Source organism: Lynx rufus, unplaced genomic scaffold (genome assembly GCF_022079265.1).
Source record: "Lynx rufus isolate CCGP_SWC_20201006 ecotype Redwood Valley unplaced genomic scaffold, mLynRuf1.p SCAF_18, whole genome shotgun sequence".
Lineage (NCBI taxonomy): Eukaryota > Metazoa > Chordata > Mammalia > Carnivora > Felidae > Lynx > Lynx rufus.
In genome coordinates this window covers 29338963-29354780 of record NW_025814832.1, presented here as the reverse complement: position 1 = coordinate 29354780, position 15818 = coordinate 29338963, and the positions used below count along the sequence as shown (strand labels likewise).

The following is a 15818-nucleotide window of genomic DNA, read 5'->3' as shown; positions in this document are numbered from 1 at the left end:
CCATTGCATGGGAGGGCTTCTGGCATCTTCCTTTCTGAAATGTTAACTTGCTGTAACATTTCTTCCCGGAAGTGAAGTACCCAGAGCCCTGCTGCTGACTCCATGTGCCCATTTTGTTCCAGAGTCGTTACTGTCTTAGACACCTCCTCCCCCACCAACCAAAGAGAAAAGAAATGAGGTCCAATAGCTTCCCCCGAGCGCAGTTTCTGCCACTGTGATCATTAGCATATCGTGCACTTGAGGCCCCTGATCTGAGCGTGTGTGAGGGGCCAGGTTTCCCCAGAGACGGGGAAGACAGGTATGTTGTTGCCGTTGGACATTGGGGGCAGTGGAATCAAGGGTCGGCCTTCCTCCCCACCCTGCCCAGGCTTGTTTCAGAGGCTGGGACCTTCGCCTTCTCCAGGTTGATCAGGTTTAAATGAAGCACTTACTCTGAGCAGTGAAATACAGAGCAAGTCCAGCAAAACGTCTGATAAGAAACCTTTGCTCTTAAGTTTCTGCACTCGGCCAGCACTGAAGGACCTGTAGAAGTGGGCGTTGCAGGGCGGAAGTTTGCACTAAGGATCAGAGAATGCTTTTCTTTGGAGAGATACAAAGCCATTGTAAAGAGCCAAGAGGTGAGCCAAGAGAGAAGCTGCCTCCGTGCTAGGGCCTTTCTGGGGGCCTGGTTCAGTCGCTTGTTAAAGGCACAGTACATGCCTGCTCCAGGGTTCCACAAGCTAGCCCGTTATGATAAAGTCTCTCTTTTTTCCTTAGACTGAAAGTAAGAAAAATCTCTTGGGAGCAGGTAGTCTTTTGTGCTTTAGTCTTGGGATTCTCATGTTACAGAGTTGCCACCTCTTGCTTCCTCAGTACTGGGTAGGGGTGGCAGTGTTCTGGGATGGCTGACCAGGCCCCAGGGGAGACAGCGGGCAGGGTCCAGGTGTACAGGTGACGAAGGCTGGCATTGGCTCTGCTTGGCATTGGGGGATATTGGTCCCCACTGGGGGCCGCGGAGGAGAGCCTGAAGCAGGCATCCAGAGCATCTTGGCTGCTCTGATAAAGGGGGATTAGGAGGTTCAGGGGTCCCAGAAGGCCGCCAAAGCATCGGCTCACTCTTAGGTTCTTTGTGTTGCTTTTACCTTTTCTCCTCCCTTAAAGTCCTGAGTGGTTTCAGTGAAGAAAGTAACTGTGTGGGTCAGGAGCCCCGGGCTTACCTCCTTGTATTTATTTCTCTTCTGCAGGATAACCCAGAAGTAGAAAAGCGAGATCCTCAGGAATTAGTTGGTGAGTACCCCAGGGGGAGCCTCGGAGGCGGATTCCTGAGTCTTGCCCGGAGCAAACTGGCTTCCAGCCATGCAGGGCCTACGCCTGCATGGGGCTTCTCTCTGCTTCAGCCAAGGCAGCCGTTCTGCTGAGAGCCTGGTCCCTTCATGTGCTCTCTCAGGGCCTTTGACATTTCCTAAGATGTCTGAGTAAGACGCCCAGGGAACAATTCTTCTTTGAAAAGCATATTCATGGTGCATTTCACTGGGCTGTGGTCAGTTGCCAATGTTTTCAAGATGGATTTAGGGCCCCTTTCAGCTGGGAGCTCGTTCCAGTTGTGCCCTAGGCTTGTCCTCTGTCCTTGTACGCCCCCTCCCCGCTTTGCTGGCATATTCGTGTACTCAAGAAGCAAACATGTGGCCTCTGCTGGCACTTTGCTCTGTCCCCAGGAGGGAACATGCCTCGTAGCCCCAGAGTCCAAGACCCTTTTGGCTTGTGGGGCAGGGCAGTTCTGTTTCCGAAAAGTGGCATCCCAGTCCCTATGCTAACTCTGGTCTCTTAATCCTTTTTTAGAAAGTACCTCGACTCTGTCAGTTTGGTCACGGACTTTGTAACAGCTCTGCCAAAGCCTGTGCAAACGTCATGGAGAGGGCGACCCTCCCTCCGTGTGGTTAACTGTGACCATCTCTCCCTGCCTGCTCTGTTAATCTTCACAAAGCAGGGGTTCTGCTTCAAAGGCAGCCTACGGAACCTTCCCCTGTGCTTCCAGATGGAGGCTTTGTGGCCTGCAGGCCCTCGAGCCCATCCTTTTTTTGGACGGGATCCTCTCACGGGATATGGGAGGTGGAAACCTGTCCTGTGTTCCTAACTAAAAGGATGAAAATTACCCCATTACATTTGTTCTCTGAGCAAGGATTGGGTAGGAAGGAACCCTCAATAAGCAGCCTCAACCCTCAGCAGGATTCTGCCTTTAGCGCTGAGTGTTGTGTGTGATGAACACAGTAGGAGTCTTTCAAATCCTATAAAACCCAGAATTTTCCTAGACCTCAGAGTTCACTGCTTAGAAAATGGCCGTGTAGGGATCGTGCCAGCTGGCTTTGCAAACAGGGGAAGCAGAGCACAGTGTCCTCCCCGTGGGTAATGCACAGGGGCATGTATGGATCGGAGCCTCAGTCTCCTGTTCCTTCCTGGCCTTACCAGTCCCTGCTGTAAACTACCAAGAAATGGGGGCTAGGGGTCTGTGGGGTCAGAGCAGCCGGGAGCCCGATGCAGCAGTGAGCTCTGCCCACAGTGCTCGGCAGTCAGTGGAACTGGGGGGCACATCAGCACCTCCGCCCCAACTTCCACCTTTTCTCTCCTTGCCGTTTTGTGAAAATAGTTTTGTTGAGGTGTAGCTTACATAGGGTGAGGTTTGCCAATTTTTAGGGTGCCATTTGATCAACTTTGACAGATGCGTGTAGTCACCTATAAACTCTCAACTCTAACACCTATAAACTGTAAAACACTTCTGTACAGGGGTGCCTGGGCAGCTCAGTCTGTTGAGCATCCAACTTTGACTCAGGCCATGATCTTGCTGTTTGAGTTCAAGCCCCACATTGGGCTCTGTGCTGACAGCTCAAAGCCTGGAGCCTGCTTCAGATTCTGTGTCTCCCTCTCTTCTCTGCCCCTTCCCCGTGTGCGTGCTCGCTCACGCGCTCTCTCTCTCTCAAAAATAAACATTAAGGGGCGCCTGGGTGGCTCAGTCGGTTAAGCGTCCGACTTCGGCTCAGGTCATGATCTCACAGTTCGTGAGTTCCAGCCCCGTGTCGGGCTCTGTGCTGACAGCTCAGAGCCTGGAGCTTCCTTCAGCTTCTGTGCCTCCCTCTCTCTCTGCCCCTCCCCTGCTCATGCTCTGTCTCTCTCTGTCTCAAAAATAAATAAACATTAGGGGCGCCTGGGTGGCGCAGTCGGTTAAGCGTCCGACTTCAGCCAGGTCACGATTCGCGGTCCGTGAGTTCGAGCCCCGCGTCAGGCTCTGGGCTGATGGCTCGGAGCCTGGAGCCTGTTTCCGATTCTGTGTCTCCCTCTCTCTCTGCCCCTCCCCCGTTCATGCTCTGTCTCTCTCTGTCCCAAAAATAAATAAAAACGTTGAAAAAAAAATTTAAAAAATAAATAAATAAATAAACATTAAAAAAAATTAAAAAAATAAATAAACATTAAAAGAATTTTTTAAGATCCACCTCTTTGTAAAGTTTTTTTTTTTTTTTTAATATTTGTTTTTGAGAGAGAAGAGTGCATGAGAGCAAGGGAGGGGCAGAGAGAGAGAAGGACAGAGGATCTGAAGCAGCTCTGCACTGACAGCAGAGAGCCCAATGTGGGGCTCGAACCCATGAACTATAAGATCATGACCTAAACTGAAGTCGGACTCTTAACCAACTGAGCCACCCAGAATCCCCATGAAACACTTCTGTCGCTCCAGGGACGCCTGGCTGGATTGGTCAGTGGAGCGTATGACCCTTGATCTCCGAGTCATGACTTCAAGTCCCACACTGGGCCTAGAGCTTACTTAAAAATTCATTGATTAATTACTGTTTAAAACAATTAATTTCCTTCGCTCCAAAATGTTCCTTATACCTCTCCTCACAGACGATTTCCTCCCTGGGCCTCTGGCAAGCAGTGTTGTACCTTCTTCACTACAGTTTTGCCTTTTTTAGAATTTCATAAAGATCAGGATTTCTCAGCCTTAGCACTATTGACCTTTTGGACCGGATAATTCCTTGTTGTGGGGGCCTGGCCTGTGTTTTACACGGTGTTTTAGCATCCTCGGCCTTCTGGATGCCAGTGGCACTCCCCTCCCTCTGCCACATGTGCCAAGGAAAAACGTTTCTAGACATTGCCTAATGTCCCCTTGGGGATTGGGGGGAACGTAATTGCCCCCAGTTGAGAACCACTGACAGAAATGAAAGTGCCATCTTATTTTTTGTCTGGCTTCCTTCGCTTCCCATATGGTTTTGAGATCCTTCTGTGTGATTGAGCGTATCCGTAATTTCGTTTTATTGCTAAATACGTTATTTTATTGTAGGATTACCGCCACAATTTAATCTGAGCACCACAGTAGGTATTGGAGCCTCGTAGTCTTGTTTGCTCCTACTGTTTCTCACTCAGGAGGTGGTACTTGAGGTCTGCCTGAACTCAGCTCCTTTTGTTAATAAAATACCTCTGGAGATAGGCCTCTCGGGTTGCCCCCCTGGTATGGGAAGCATTTTCCTATATGTAGGTGGCTCCAGGTTTTGTTTTCTTTTTTGCAATTAAAAACAAATTTTTATGTGTTTTATTTTCTATTTGAGAGAGACAGAGCACGAGCAGGGAAGGGGCAGAGAGACAGAGACAGAATCCGAAGCAGGCTCCAGGCTCCGAGCTGGTGAGCACAGAGTTCGATGCAGGGCTCGAACTGAAGAGCAGTGAGATCATGACCTGAGCCGAAGTCAGACGCTTAACTGACTGAGGCACCCAGGCACCCCTTTATTTTTTTTTATTATTATTATTTTTTAAGTGTATTTATCTATTTTGAGAGAGAGAGGGAGAGAGAATCCCAAGCAAGCTGTGTGCCATCAGCCCAGAGCCCGATGCAGGGCTCAAACTCACGAACCGTGAGATCATGACCTGAGCCGAAACCAAGAGTTGGACACTTAACTGACTGAACCACCAAGGGGCCCCTAGGTGGCCCCCGTTTAATGGAGCAAATGAAAGCAGAGCAGCTGACTCGGGTTCCTCCGACACTGTGGCCGCTTGACAGCACTGAGCACGCGTGGCCAGTCTGTCCCCTCCAGGCAGCCGACGGATGCCCCCTCGTCATGCCTGGAACTGTGGCCTGAGGCGGTAATCCAGTCGGCTTCTCCGTGTCTCTGGTGAACTAGAGCGCAGTCCACTGCCTCCTCCCCTCCCCACAGTACCCCCCAGGCACTTCTTCTCTCCCCACCGTTACGTAAGCCCAGCCGACTAGCTGGTCCTGCTCAGATTCGTACCTGGCCGTCACGCATACCATGACCGTTTTTGGCTTGGATGTGCACGGGGTGAGTCACCGAGGTAGACTTCTCAGATCCTGAGTACGGCTGCCCTTCTAGAATGCCCCCAGTAGACCCCAAGGGCAGCCACAGTACTGGGAGCTGCCCCCAAGGGCCTCGGCACCTTTCTCCATGGATTTCCTGGGAGGATGGTTTGAGGCCTTGTGGCCGCCCACATCACCATATGTATGTGGGGTTGATGTCGTCTACTTTAGATCATCCTGGGCCTTAGGAAGGAATCGCCGAAGGATGGCTTCTGAAATCACTGAAGGAAGCTGTGGGAAAACTTTTATCTAATTTTCTGACTATATCCCTTCACTTGCCAGTTACTGCGGAGGAGTTCTTTTGTTCCTAACCGGGGAGCTCAGGAGGGGCCCTGTCACACTATATACTGTTTGAGTCCTAGTGTGGTTGGGTTGCTGTGGCAACAGTGTCACACCCTGTTTTTCCAAAAGGCTTTCCTGGCAAATGCCAAAGGGCATTCTTTGTCTCTCCATCACATGCACACATACATTCTCCACCCCTTCTTGTGCCCAAAGCCTGCCCAGGCCCTCCTTGCTTTTGCCGTCCGGAAATAACGAGGGCCAGCTCACCCCAGCTCATTCCACTCTCAGCTGGCCTCTGCAGCCTGCATGAGCCTCAGGCTGAGACGGAGGGAGAAGCCAGGACGAGACTTGAACTCTAGCCAGATAATGAGTGCCACCATCGCTGCAGGCGTCAGGAGACAGAAGGTGCTGGGCAAAGAGGAGCATGTAGTCCCCTGGCGGAAACCGCTCCTAGGCCGCACTGGTGTCCCGGGTCCACAGCAGGACGTGTCACCCCGTGTCGGTCCTCGGGCCTTCACCCAAAATGGCACGCCTAGCGCTCTGTTCTCAGGGCACATCCAGTGAGAACCCACTGCCGGCCGTGGGAGTCTGCACGCGTAGCGCGTTATGAGACTCCGCCCCAGCCTCAGTGCAGGGTGTTTCGTAGCAGTTGAGACTGGCAAAGCCCGTGGAGCCATACCCTCAGCCCTTCTCGGCACTGAGTTCTTCGTAGTAACAGCACAACTCAGTGGAGATCAGAGCGCCTTATCTGCTAAGAAAACATTAACCCAGCCCCGGTAGAAAAGAAGGCGAAGGCTGTGCTAGGCTCTCATCACGCCGTCCCGGCAGCCACTCAGGGCTAAGAGATAGTATGGCCCCGGGCCTGGCACACAGTGGGTACCCAGTAAGTACTTGCTGGGTGTTCTTGGTGCTGGTTTGTTCATTCTTTCCCTTCATCCTGCCCCACCCCACTCCGCCTGCTGTTCTCTCATTGTATGCTCCTTTTCATGAGAGAATGTTTTCAAGAGCGCAGACAGAATCTTACAACAAACAGTGCATTGTCTGAGTGACCCAGAGCACACTCTGCGGGCCCAGGGTGGCCAGAGGCTACAGGGAAGGGAGCGGAGAGTGGGAAACTTGGGTGGGCAGCGGCCGATTGCTGAGGGAACTAGCCCTCGGGAGTTGTGGTTCTTCACATCAGAATCAGGCCCTTTGTTCCCAAGAACTAGGCAGACCAAAAGAGAGTTGATTGGTTTGTTTTTAAAAGACTGAGCTAATAAGCAGCAGGTAATGTTTGAAATATTTATGCACAGGGCGGTTTTGAATGCTTTGAATCCCACAGCCTAGGGAACCCCGAACGCTGCTTCTCCTGTATCTTGGGTCGGATGGCCTAAGGTGAGAAGGATGACATACCAAGCAACTCTGCGAGTTTCCAGGATCCTGGGATGGTGTTGTAGGAACACAACCGGGCGGGCTGGAGCTGGCTCACTCCGTGAGCCAGTGATGCGCCCCCCACCTGGGCCTCGGTCCAGCGACGAGAGAACGAATACCCCGGAATCTGGCAGACGCTGTAGATCACAGCTCTTCCCCTGCTCACCTCCCACCCCCCAGCTGGCTGTTAAACATTTACCAGCACACCCTGCACGTACCCTTTCCTTCAAAGTTAACTGCCGGACGTGGTAGCATGCATTCTTGACACTTGTCCCCTCTTCCCCCGGGTTGGCACATGCTGGTTCCTTCTGGTCATTTGATCTCAACTCAGATGACACCCGCGGAGAAGCCACTGGGAACACCATTGTACCGTTTCATAGCCTTTATCTCTCCTGGAAAACGTATGTGACTTTTTTTTTTTTTTTTCCTTTTTAAACTTCATGTCTGGCCCTGATCCTTCCCCCGTCCGCAGCCATCCCCTGACATCCACACTCAGAGAATTTTTCTCTCTCTGTCCTCCCACAGCCTCCTTTTCTGAAAGAGTCCGGAACATGTCGCCTGATGAAATCAAGATCCCACCTGAACCCCCTGGCAGATGTTCAAATCACTTACAAGTAAGTACAGAGCTCGGCTGATGAGGCCTGTGTAGATGAGAAAGCCTGGGTCAAGTGTCTCGTTTGGTCCGACTTAAAGAGCCCTTCCGTAAAAGAAACAGCCAGGTGGGCAGGAGCGTGCAGTCCTGGTTACCTCTCTTAGCCTGCCATCAGGAGTTTGCTCTGTCCCCACCGCCACCCTCTGCCTCATCACCTGATGCTGTTCTAGCTGGGACCCCCTAGCTCGCCCTCAGGTCTGAAGCCGAGGCAGAGAAAATAAGGTACCTTCCATGCAACCCAGCTGAGCCAGTGGGGACCTTTGCCAAGAAACTGAGGGACCATTAAAATGTAAAATAAACAATGTAGAAACACCAAAACACAAGCATTTCTGTGCCTGAGATTCCTGTGCTCCTATTCCTGACGTGGCAGTTCACTAGCTCGTCTGACAGAATCGCAGACAGACGTGGCCTGAAGTTCTGAAATCCCAAGGAGGTAGACTATTTCGTGCAGTTACTCCATTGAGAGCAGGACCTCGGGGGGGGGCGGGCCCTGGGATTTGCACCTCCTTTTCAGCCCCTGTGATTGTTTCCCCTTGTCCTCTGGGGGTTCCCCTGTGTGTGGAACCTTGCGACAGACCATGGGGCGGACACCCAGGGCTGCCCACTAGTGGCATCGGGTCCCCCTGCTCTACCTCTCATCCCACAGATTCTGCTGGTGCCTCTGGCCACACCACAGGCCCGTGGCACCATCCTGACGGATAGATGACTAAGGGGACCCGGGGCTCTGGAATGCAGCTGGCTGGGCAGGGCCAGAGTCGGGGTTGGGGGCACAGTACAGATTCTCTTCCTTTCCCAGAAGTCTCCTCCCTTTGCTGAGTTGTCCACCCCCCCCCCCCCCAGGATAGCATCTCCCCTCCCTGCCAGGCAACAAGCCGCAGCCTGGAAGGACAGTCTGGCGATCTGCCAGACAGAGACAACCGGCTGGCTCAGCCTTCAAGTTCAGTGTATTTCTCATTTTTAGATTCTCCTAATCGTGGAAACCACGACATCAAGTGAACGCTTTAGTTGACTTGAAATGGGAGAACCCATCTGATGGCCCAGAAAACCCAGAAAAGTAATCTGTAAGATACAGGTCACCCTCCATTTGCCAGGTCTTCTGTGGAAAGCCTCCCTTTGCCCTCGAAGAGATAACGTTGAAGTTTGTGGCTCTTGGTTGTCTCTTCCGTGGTAAATGTATTACAAACCTCTCTCTGCACTTCAGTGCTTCCTCTGGCCAGTCTCGGCAGAAAGATTCAGCCTCCTGACAAAGGGAGTGGATCACCTCTCCTGATGTTCCCAAAGGGCGTCACACAGGACCTCCGGCCCTGCCCACCTCCTGTCGCAGGTGAAGAGTGCCCCAAATGTTTTCCTTCTGGAGAGTCTGTGCCTTTAGCCGCCACTAGTGGGGGAGGCTGCAGAGAGACCTTGCCCTGGGCCAGCACCAGCCTTGCTGGGTAACACTGGTCCACCTCACAGGTGGCTCTGTCCTGAGACTCGGGTGTCTGGGGCCTCTTCACGCGCTGGAAAGTGTGGAGGCCATCTGCTGCAGGGATCACCTGTGGGTCTTGAGATAACCTGTGGGACTGGTCTGCATTCCTGCCAGATGACCCTCCTATTGCCGGTTGAAAGCCAGAGAGCAGGGGTTTTGGGGGCGGGGGAGTTCTAATGAGATGAGCTCTTGACCCCTGACAGTGCCTCTGCATAAAGTGGTGGGGACTGGCCATCTGTGAGCCTCCCTACAAGGGACACCGTAGGAAGCTTATGAGACCAAATCCAAAAAACTCTACTCCTGCCTTCCTCCGCAAGAACTTAGCCTTCCCAGGTCTCCCACTGAGGACTTGACCCGGTGTTTAAATTCAAAACCAGCATGGAGCCCCTGCCCATCCACTCTTTGCCTGAATCCTCTTTGGATGATTCAGGAGCTGATTCACAGGTGGGGATACGTTCGTTGTCTTGTCCGCGGTTTCTCTTCCTCGACCTTTTACCACCCCCTCTGCCAGCCATCCAGAGGGAGGAAGCAAAACGAAAACAGACTGATCCCAGTCTGTCTTATTTGCGCTCCGCGCCGGTCACAGGCTGGGTGGAGAAAGACAGTGTGGCTGGAGTAGGGCTGCGCATGGCTCTGTGGGTCTCCTGCGACCAAGTGTCCCCACACAGCACGTGTGACCACAGACTGGGATTGTCGGTGGTGGGGTGGCGTCATGAGTGCCCTTCTGTTTCTCCGCCTAGGACAAGATCCAGAAGCTTTATGAGCGGAAGATAAAGGAGGGAATGGATATGAATTACATTATCCAAAGGAAGAAAGAATTTCGGAACCCCAGGTGAGTTTCCCGTGGGCCTGCAGGGTCAGTTGAGTCGCTGATGTTGGACTGGGGACTGGGATGCCCCCATGGAGGTGGCAGGGTGAGGCTCGGCTAAGATCCCCCCTCTGTCCAAAGGGGCCATCGCCCAGACTGCAGTAACACGGAAGCCAGGGTGTGGAGTGGATGCTGAGAGACCCGAGCTGGGCTGGAGGAGGCCTGGCCGGGTTCTCTTGCTCGCCCTACTCCTAAGGCACACAGCCTCACAACGTCTCAGTTTCCTCATCTCTATAATGAGGGAATTGGACTTGGCCATTCCCGTGGGCTCCTCTTTCACTTCCAGAATGTCACTGATTCTGCGTACAGGTGACAGGTTTTGCGAACAGAGCTGTGTCTGGGTCTTACTCTCTCCAGGGTCTGAGCAGGTGGTGCACCTGGGAAAGTCTGGTATGGTGGTGACCTCAAGGACGTGCCCCGGCCCTTATGTGGGCCCAACCCGGCCACACAAACTGAGGGTCAGATGTCTAGATAAGACCGAAAACAAAAACAAAAAAAAAGCCCACGGCCCTTGCCTGGACACCATACCCGTCCTGGCTAACGGTCCATCTCTCTGGGAGTGGGGAGGACGACGAGTGACTTCGTGTCAGGCCAGTGGACGTTTCCCGTTCTGTCGGGAAGCCTGTTTACAACAATTCAGCTGGGTTTAAAGGGTTCGTCTGAGCCCAGGAACTAGACCGTTCTGGCCTCTCAAATCAGGTGCCACACAGGCCACGGGACTAGGGCCTGCTCAGTGCCTTCTGGCATTTTTCTTTCAGCATCTACGAGAAGCTGATCCAGTTCTGTGCAATTGACGAGCTCGGCACCAACTACCCAAAGGTACGTCCCGTGTGCAGAGGCTGAGGGTTGAGGGGAGGGTACCCAGGGCCCTGTGCTCACCTCGCTGGATTCAGCCTGGAGCTGCTGAAAGGCCCGTGTAGCGGCAGTGCTGGCTGGAGAGCACAGTTCCCTGCTTCCTTGTCAGGAGTCCCCGCTGCTCTGGAATAGTCCGGGGAGAGATTGCGGTGACAGACCCGGCCCCAAGCCCCAACCGGTCAGTGAGGGTGGACTTGGCTGTGCTCTGATGGCACAGCCCGTCAACAGGCTCGTCCCTGCTTCATATTCCCAAGGGCAAATCGGCCACCCCTTTGGCTAGAAACCCAGGATAACATCTGAGTCCCTATGCCCTTAGAGCAGGGGGAGTCCAGGCCAGGAAGATCCATTGAAAGATTCGGGGAGAGGGGACTTGGGTTTCTAAACCATTGGTCATCCAGTGACCCTTGCTGGCTGCAGCATTAACTCCTTCTTTTTCAGGATATGTTTGACCCCCATGGCTGGTCCGAGGACTCCTACTACGAGGCATTAGGTAGGTGGCCGTCCATCCGTCTATCCTGTCTGTTCATCCAGTCAGTCAGCCAACATGTATTTCAGGGTCCCCACTGTGTCAGGCCGTGTCGGAGGAGGTAGGTACACAGTGTTGAACAAGACAGACCCGCTCTGACTCAGGAGGCTTTTGATGCAGCACGGAAGGCAGAGCGGTCCTAGCAGTGAGCAGTGTTGGGGGACAGCGCCCAGGCAGGGCCATCTAGCCAGCCAAAGGGGTGGGACGGCCTTGCTGTGGGGGCCGTGTTCAAGACGAGGTTTGAAGACGTACAGAGGCCAGTCTGGCAGATGCAGACAGTGTCCCAGGCAGGGGGACGGAGTGTTCTGAGGCCGGTGAGAAAGCATTTTCTCAAGGGTCCCAGTAGGGAGAACTGGGAGGAATTACAGAGTCCAGGCCCTCAGATGGCAGACCTGAATCGGCAGCCCATGGGCCAGGTCTGGCCTGAAAATGTGTTGTGTTTGGCCCACACGTCTTATCTTGTTTTAACTTGAATCAGTTGCCAACGTTTTACCTAAAATCCGTAACGCAGCTGCTCTTGGTCAGCGGGAAGGTATTCCACCCTGGCCCTGCGTCCCCGTCCCCGCACAGTGACAGTCAGCTAGGGCTCAGGGGCAGCTCACCCCTCCAGACGAGGTCCTTTACATCTGAGGCCTCTGCTCTGTAGATCTAAGGCCGCTTCCCTTTGCTGGTCACAAAAGGACGGTGAGACTGTGCGGCCTCGAGGCCACCTGTGCGCGGGGGTGGGGGCGTGACAAGTGCTGTTGTGGGGTCCCTCCGCCTAGAGTGTCTCTTCACGTGGGAGCTGTCCCAGGGCTGCTTTTGTTACAACTTCTCTGGTCTCTGTAGCTAAAGCCCAGAAGATCGAGATGGACAAACTGGAAAAGGCCAAAAAGGAGCGAACCAAAGTAAGTGGTGGACAAGGGTCCTGAAGGAAAAGGCAGGTGTCTAGGGTGTCGTTTCCCACCACCCCCCACCTTCAGCTTGAAGGTGCCTCTCGGTTACTTCCATTTGGTTTCTTGGGGTCTTGTGGTTTGCTGCGCGATGTCCTCCTTGGCCTCCCCCTTCCAGCTGCAGAGCCCCGGTGGCTTTCTCTTTAGTGTCACCAGTGTCCTCCCTGAGAGGTGTATTCCTTCCGAGAGTACTTACTTGGCCCCCAGATCTGATCTGCACAGCCCGCCTCAGTGCTTCCTTGTAGGTCCCATGTCTGGTGTCCGGGTGACCCCTCGTTTTAGGGCTCTGAGCACCACTTCTTCCCAAGCAGCATGTTCTGGATCCTTTGGGGAACGGAAATTTGGCTCTGAGACTAAATGAGACTTGTGCCCTTTGTGAGCAGTCTCCGAGACAGAACACTGGGCCTCGGGGCACCAGCTCTGCCCACCCTTGGTTTGGTCTGACCTCCTGCAGCAGCTGTGGCCTCCAGGATGTGCCCCTGACCCCTGAGCAGAAAGGCTGCCAGCCCTCTGGGAGCCGGTGCAGGGGCGATCGGGTCTTGTCGTTCTTAGCGCTTGGTGAACTGCCCCTCTCTCTCTTTCCCTCCCCATTCCAAACCCCAGGCTTAGTGTGGGACGTGTCCGCGGCGCCTGGGGACCAAAGCTGCGCTTCTCCCGTGCGGGTGGGTGCGCCTCCATCCCGGGTGCCGGGCGCAGTGGCGGGCCGGGGTGCCCTGCACGTGCAGAAACTTGGAGACACCGGGAGCATTCCGTGTCAGTTTGGAGGGCTCTCCTCAAAATGGTAGAAGTCCCTCCAATGCCTCTCCCTCCCTCAGACAGCACGACAGGGCTGCCTCCCAGTGCCTCCTGTGTATGGTGCCAGACTCTGCCGCCCGGGAGCAGACGCTGGCAGAGGATGCGGATAAACAGCTTGGCACAGGTTTTCTCTCTTTCCTCTTCCCCCTCCAGATCGAGTTTGTGACAGGCACCAAGAAAGGTACCACGACCAACGCCACGGCCACCACCACCACCACGGCCAGCACAGCGGTTGCAGGTAGCAGGCTGCCTCGTTTGGGGGAGCAGAGGCCATGGGGACCTGGGCCCAGGTTCCACCTTGCTGTGCTTCTTTCCTGACCCCAGAGTTTGTGAGGCATCTTGGGAGCCTGGGGTGGGGTCCCCGGTTCACCGGCTGCCCCTCGCACTTCTGTGGCAGGCGGCCCCGAAGCTCTGACCGCTGCCTGCTAGAAAAGGCAGCGTCGCTCTTTGGTCTGTCTTGATCCTGACTCATCCCTTGCCTTCCTCCAGATGCCCAGAAGAGAAAGAGCAAGTGGGATTCGGCCATTCCGGTGACAACGATAGCCCAGCCAACCATCCTCACCACCACGGCCACCCTGCCAGCTGTCGTCACGGTGACCACCAGTGCCAGCGGCTCCAAGACCACGGTGATCTCTGCCGTGGGCACCATCGTGAAAAAGGCCAAGCAGTGACCCGAGGGAGCAGCCCGGGTGGCTCGGACACTCTCCCTTCCATCGAGGGGAGGGGCCGCTCCAGGACTTGATGAGAGTGCGCAACCCGGGGACCGACGCGGCACAGAGGTGCCGCTTTGTGTGTTTCAGGACTGGGATCTGCTCCCGCGACGCCACCCCAAGAGGAGCCTCCGTGTGTCATCCCGGCCAGGAAAAGGACATTGCCGCAAAGGAGTCGGGTGCTCCGGAGAGCGTCCACACACCGCTTGGGGTCTGGTGCCCTATTAAAAGTCCTGTGTTCTTACATCTCAGCATCTTGGATGCAGTGGCCTCTGCTGTGGTCCGTTTTCAGGCACGTGTGGAAGTTCCAAGTGTCCTCTCCTCTTCCCTGTTGGGGTTATTACCTCAGGGTAGGTAACAGAGTGGCCGAAGCCTGTGGCGCTAGGGGAGGCCCCGTGTCCCGGCTGTCTGCTGCCCTGATCCTGAAACCCGGCTGGTTATCAGACGAGAGCCGAGGCCTCTGCTCCCTTGGGGGCAACTGAGCCCTCTCGGACCACTTTTTGGACACACCCAGGCTTTTGAAGTCAGCCGGTTACCAGAAGGCCTGGGTTTGATCCCCAACCCACACAGCCAGAGGGGCCTCAGCGCCTGGCCAAGGTTGCCCCGGTCCTTCAGTGCCCGCCGAGCGCGGCCAGCAGGCTCCTCGCGGCGCGGGACATGACTCACCTCCTGCGCTGGCCGGCGGCAGCTCATTGTTTACGTGCGAGCCAGGCTCCTGGGAGGACCCTGCCACCCCACCTTTCCTGTGCCTGTTATCTCTGCCCCACAGCAGCATCTGGGCAGCGCCAGCGGCCGCCGGGCTCCTCTTGGGGCCAAAACAGATTTCCCAGCCGCCGTCGGCCCGAAAGCCGGGAGGAAATTCGCTTGCCTTCCTTGCTGTTTGGCAGCTCTCCGGTCCAGCGGAAGGGCTACGTGTCAGAGAGGGAAGCCGGGCCGTGAAGAGCCGGGTTGCTTCTGTGGCACGGGCAGAGCTTTAGAACGATGGTCCTCAAAGTGCACCTGGTAACTGTTGCATGACCAAAGGAGTGTGGTGATCCTGCCCTGCCGTCCCCGAAAGAAAAGTGGACTCACATTGGTCCCTTCCCCCGTCCCCCCAGCCACACACACTTGGGCACCAAGGGAGGTCCGTTGTCCCCCTCCCCTCCTTTGCTGGGACTTCGCGGGCCCCGGAGAGGAGCTGCTGTGCCCTGAGTCCCAAGAGGGTCTCTGAAGGCTGGCTGCCCTGCAGCCTCCAGCAGGGGCACCTCCGTAGTGTGGGGGCTCTGGGGCTCGCGCGGGAGGCTGTGTGGCACAATGGGAGTGGCACTGGACGCAGACTCGGCCCCTCTGCCCTGGATCCTGGGTTAAACTTGAAGTTGTGTGTTGGTTGGTGTGTCTTGGGCCATTGTCTCTGTGAGTCCCCTCTGTCAAATCACCGTAATAAAGCTTTGTAAGGTGGTTGTGAGGAGTCCGTGAGCTGATGCGCGCAAGAGCTTTATAAACTGTAAGGGACCCTGCAAGTGCGTGTTGCTGGCCTATCCGGCGCCTTCTTGCTTTAGACCAAGGACAGAAACTCCACAGCTGATAAAAAAAAAACTCCAAGGTCATGGCCCTTTGCTGTCCTCTGGGCACCCACTGCCCTCCCATTGAGCAGTAATGACCACTCACCCAATGAGTTGGGCAGCCCCAGGGTAGCCCCCCGGAAGCCTTGTGAGTTGGGTCAAGGACTCTAATCCCTCTGAACTTTACTCTTATTGTAAAACAAGATCAGTGCCTGCCCACCTTAGTCCCACTGAGGGTGGCACGGGGTCAAATGACCAGTTTCTGTGGAAACGGTGTCACAGGCACTAGGCACCAAGTCGTTTCTGCCTGGTTTGCTCGCAGAGAACTCGGCCTGGTCAGCCGAGCTCTCCCACCCACCCAGGCATCCCTGCCTTCTTCCTGTGCTTCTAGGAGCACGACCTTATGATCTGTCCTGGGCCAAGAGCTCCACACCTGAGATCCTGTGC

The 15818-nt window shown here is 54.9% G+C and overlaps 1 protein-coding gene across 3 annotated transcripts in view; it reads left to right on the top strand.

Annotated features, from left to right (window-relative positions):
* SAP30BP (SAP30 binding protein) overlaps window positions 1–15269 on the top strand; it is a 36930-nt gene extending 21661 nt beyond the window's left edge. For 2 of the 3 annotated variants that reach the window (XM_047081388.1, XM_047081387.1), the window contains 8 exons: window positions 1224–1266; window positions 7550–7638; window positions 9885–9976; window positions 10771–10831; window positions 11306–11357; window positions 12222–12280; window positions 13274–13358; window positions 13610–15269. In XM_047081388.1, coding sequence (XP_046937344.1) covers window positions 1224–1266; window positions 7550–7638; window positions 9885–9976; window positions 10771–10831; window positions 11306–11357; window positions 12222–12280; window positions 13274–13358; window positions 13610–13791 — 663 coding nt within the window. In that variant the 3' untranslated portion in view covers window positions 13792–15269. Of the gene's footprint in view, window positions 1–494; window positions 618–1223; window positions 1267–7549; window positions 7639–9884; window positions 9977–10770; window positions 10832–11305; window positions 11358–12221; window positions 12281–13273; window positions 13359–13609 lie in introns of all 3 variants that reach the window. The other variant, XM_047081389.1, reaches the window with a different exon arrangement.
* Window positions 15270–15818: the final 549 nt, after the last annotated feature.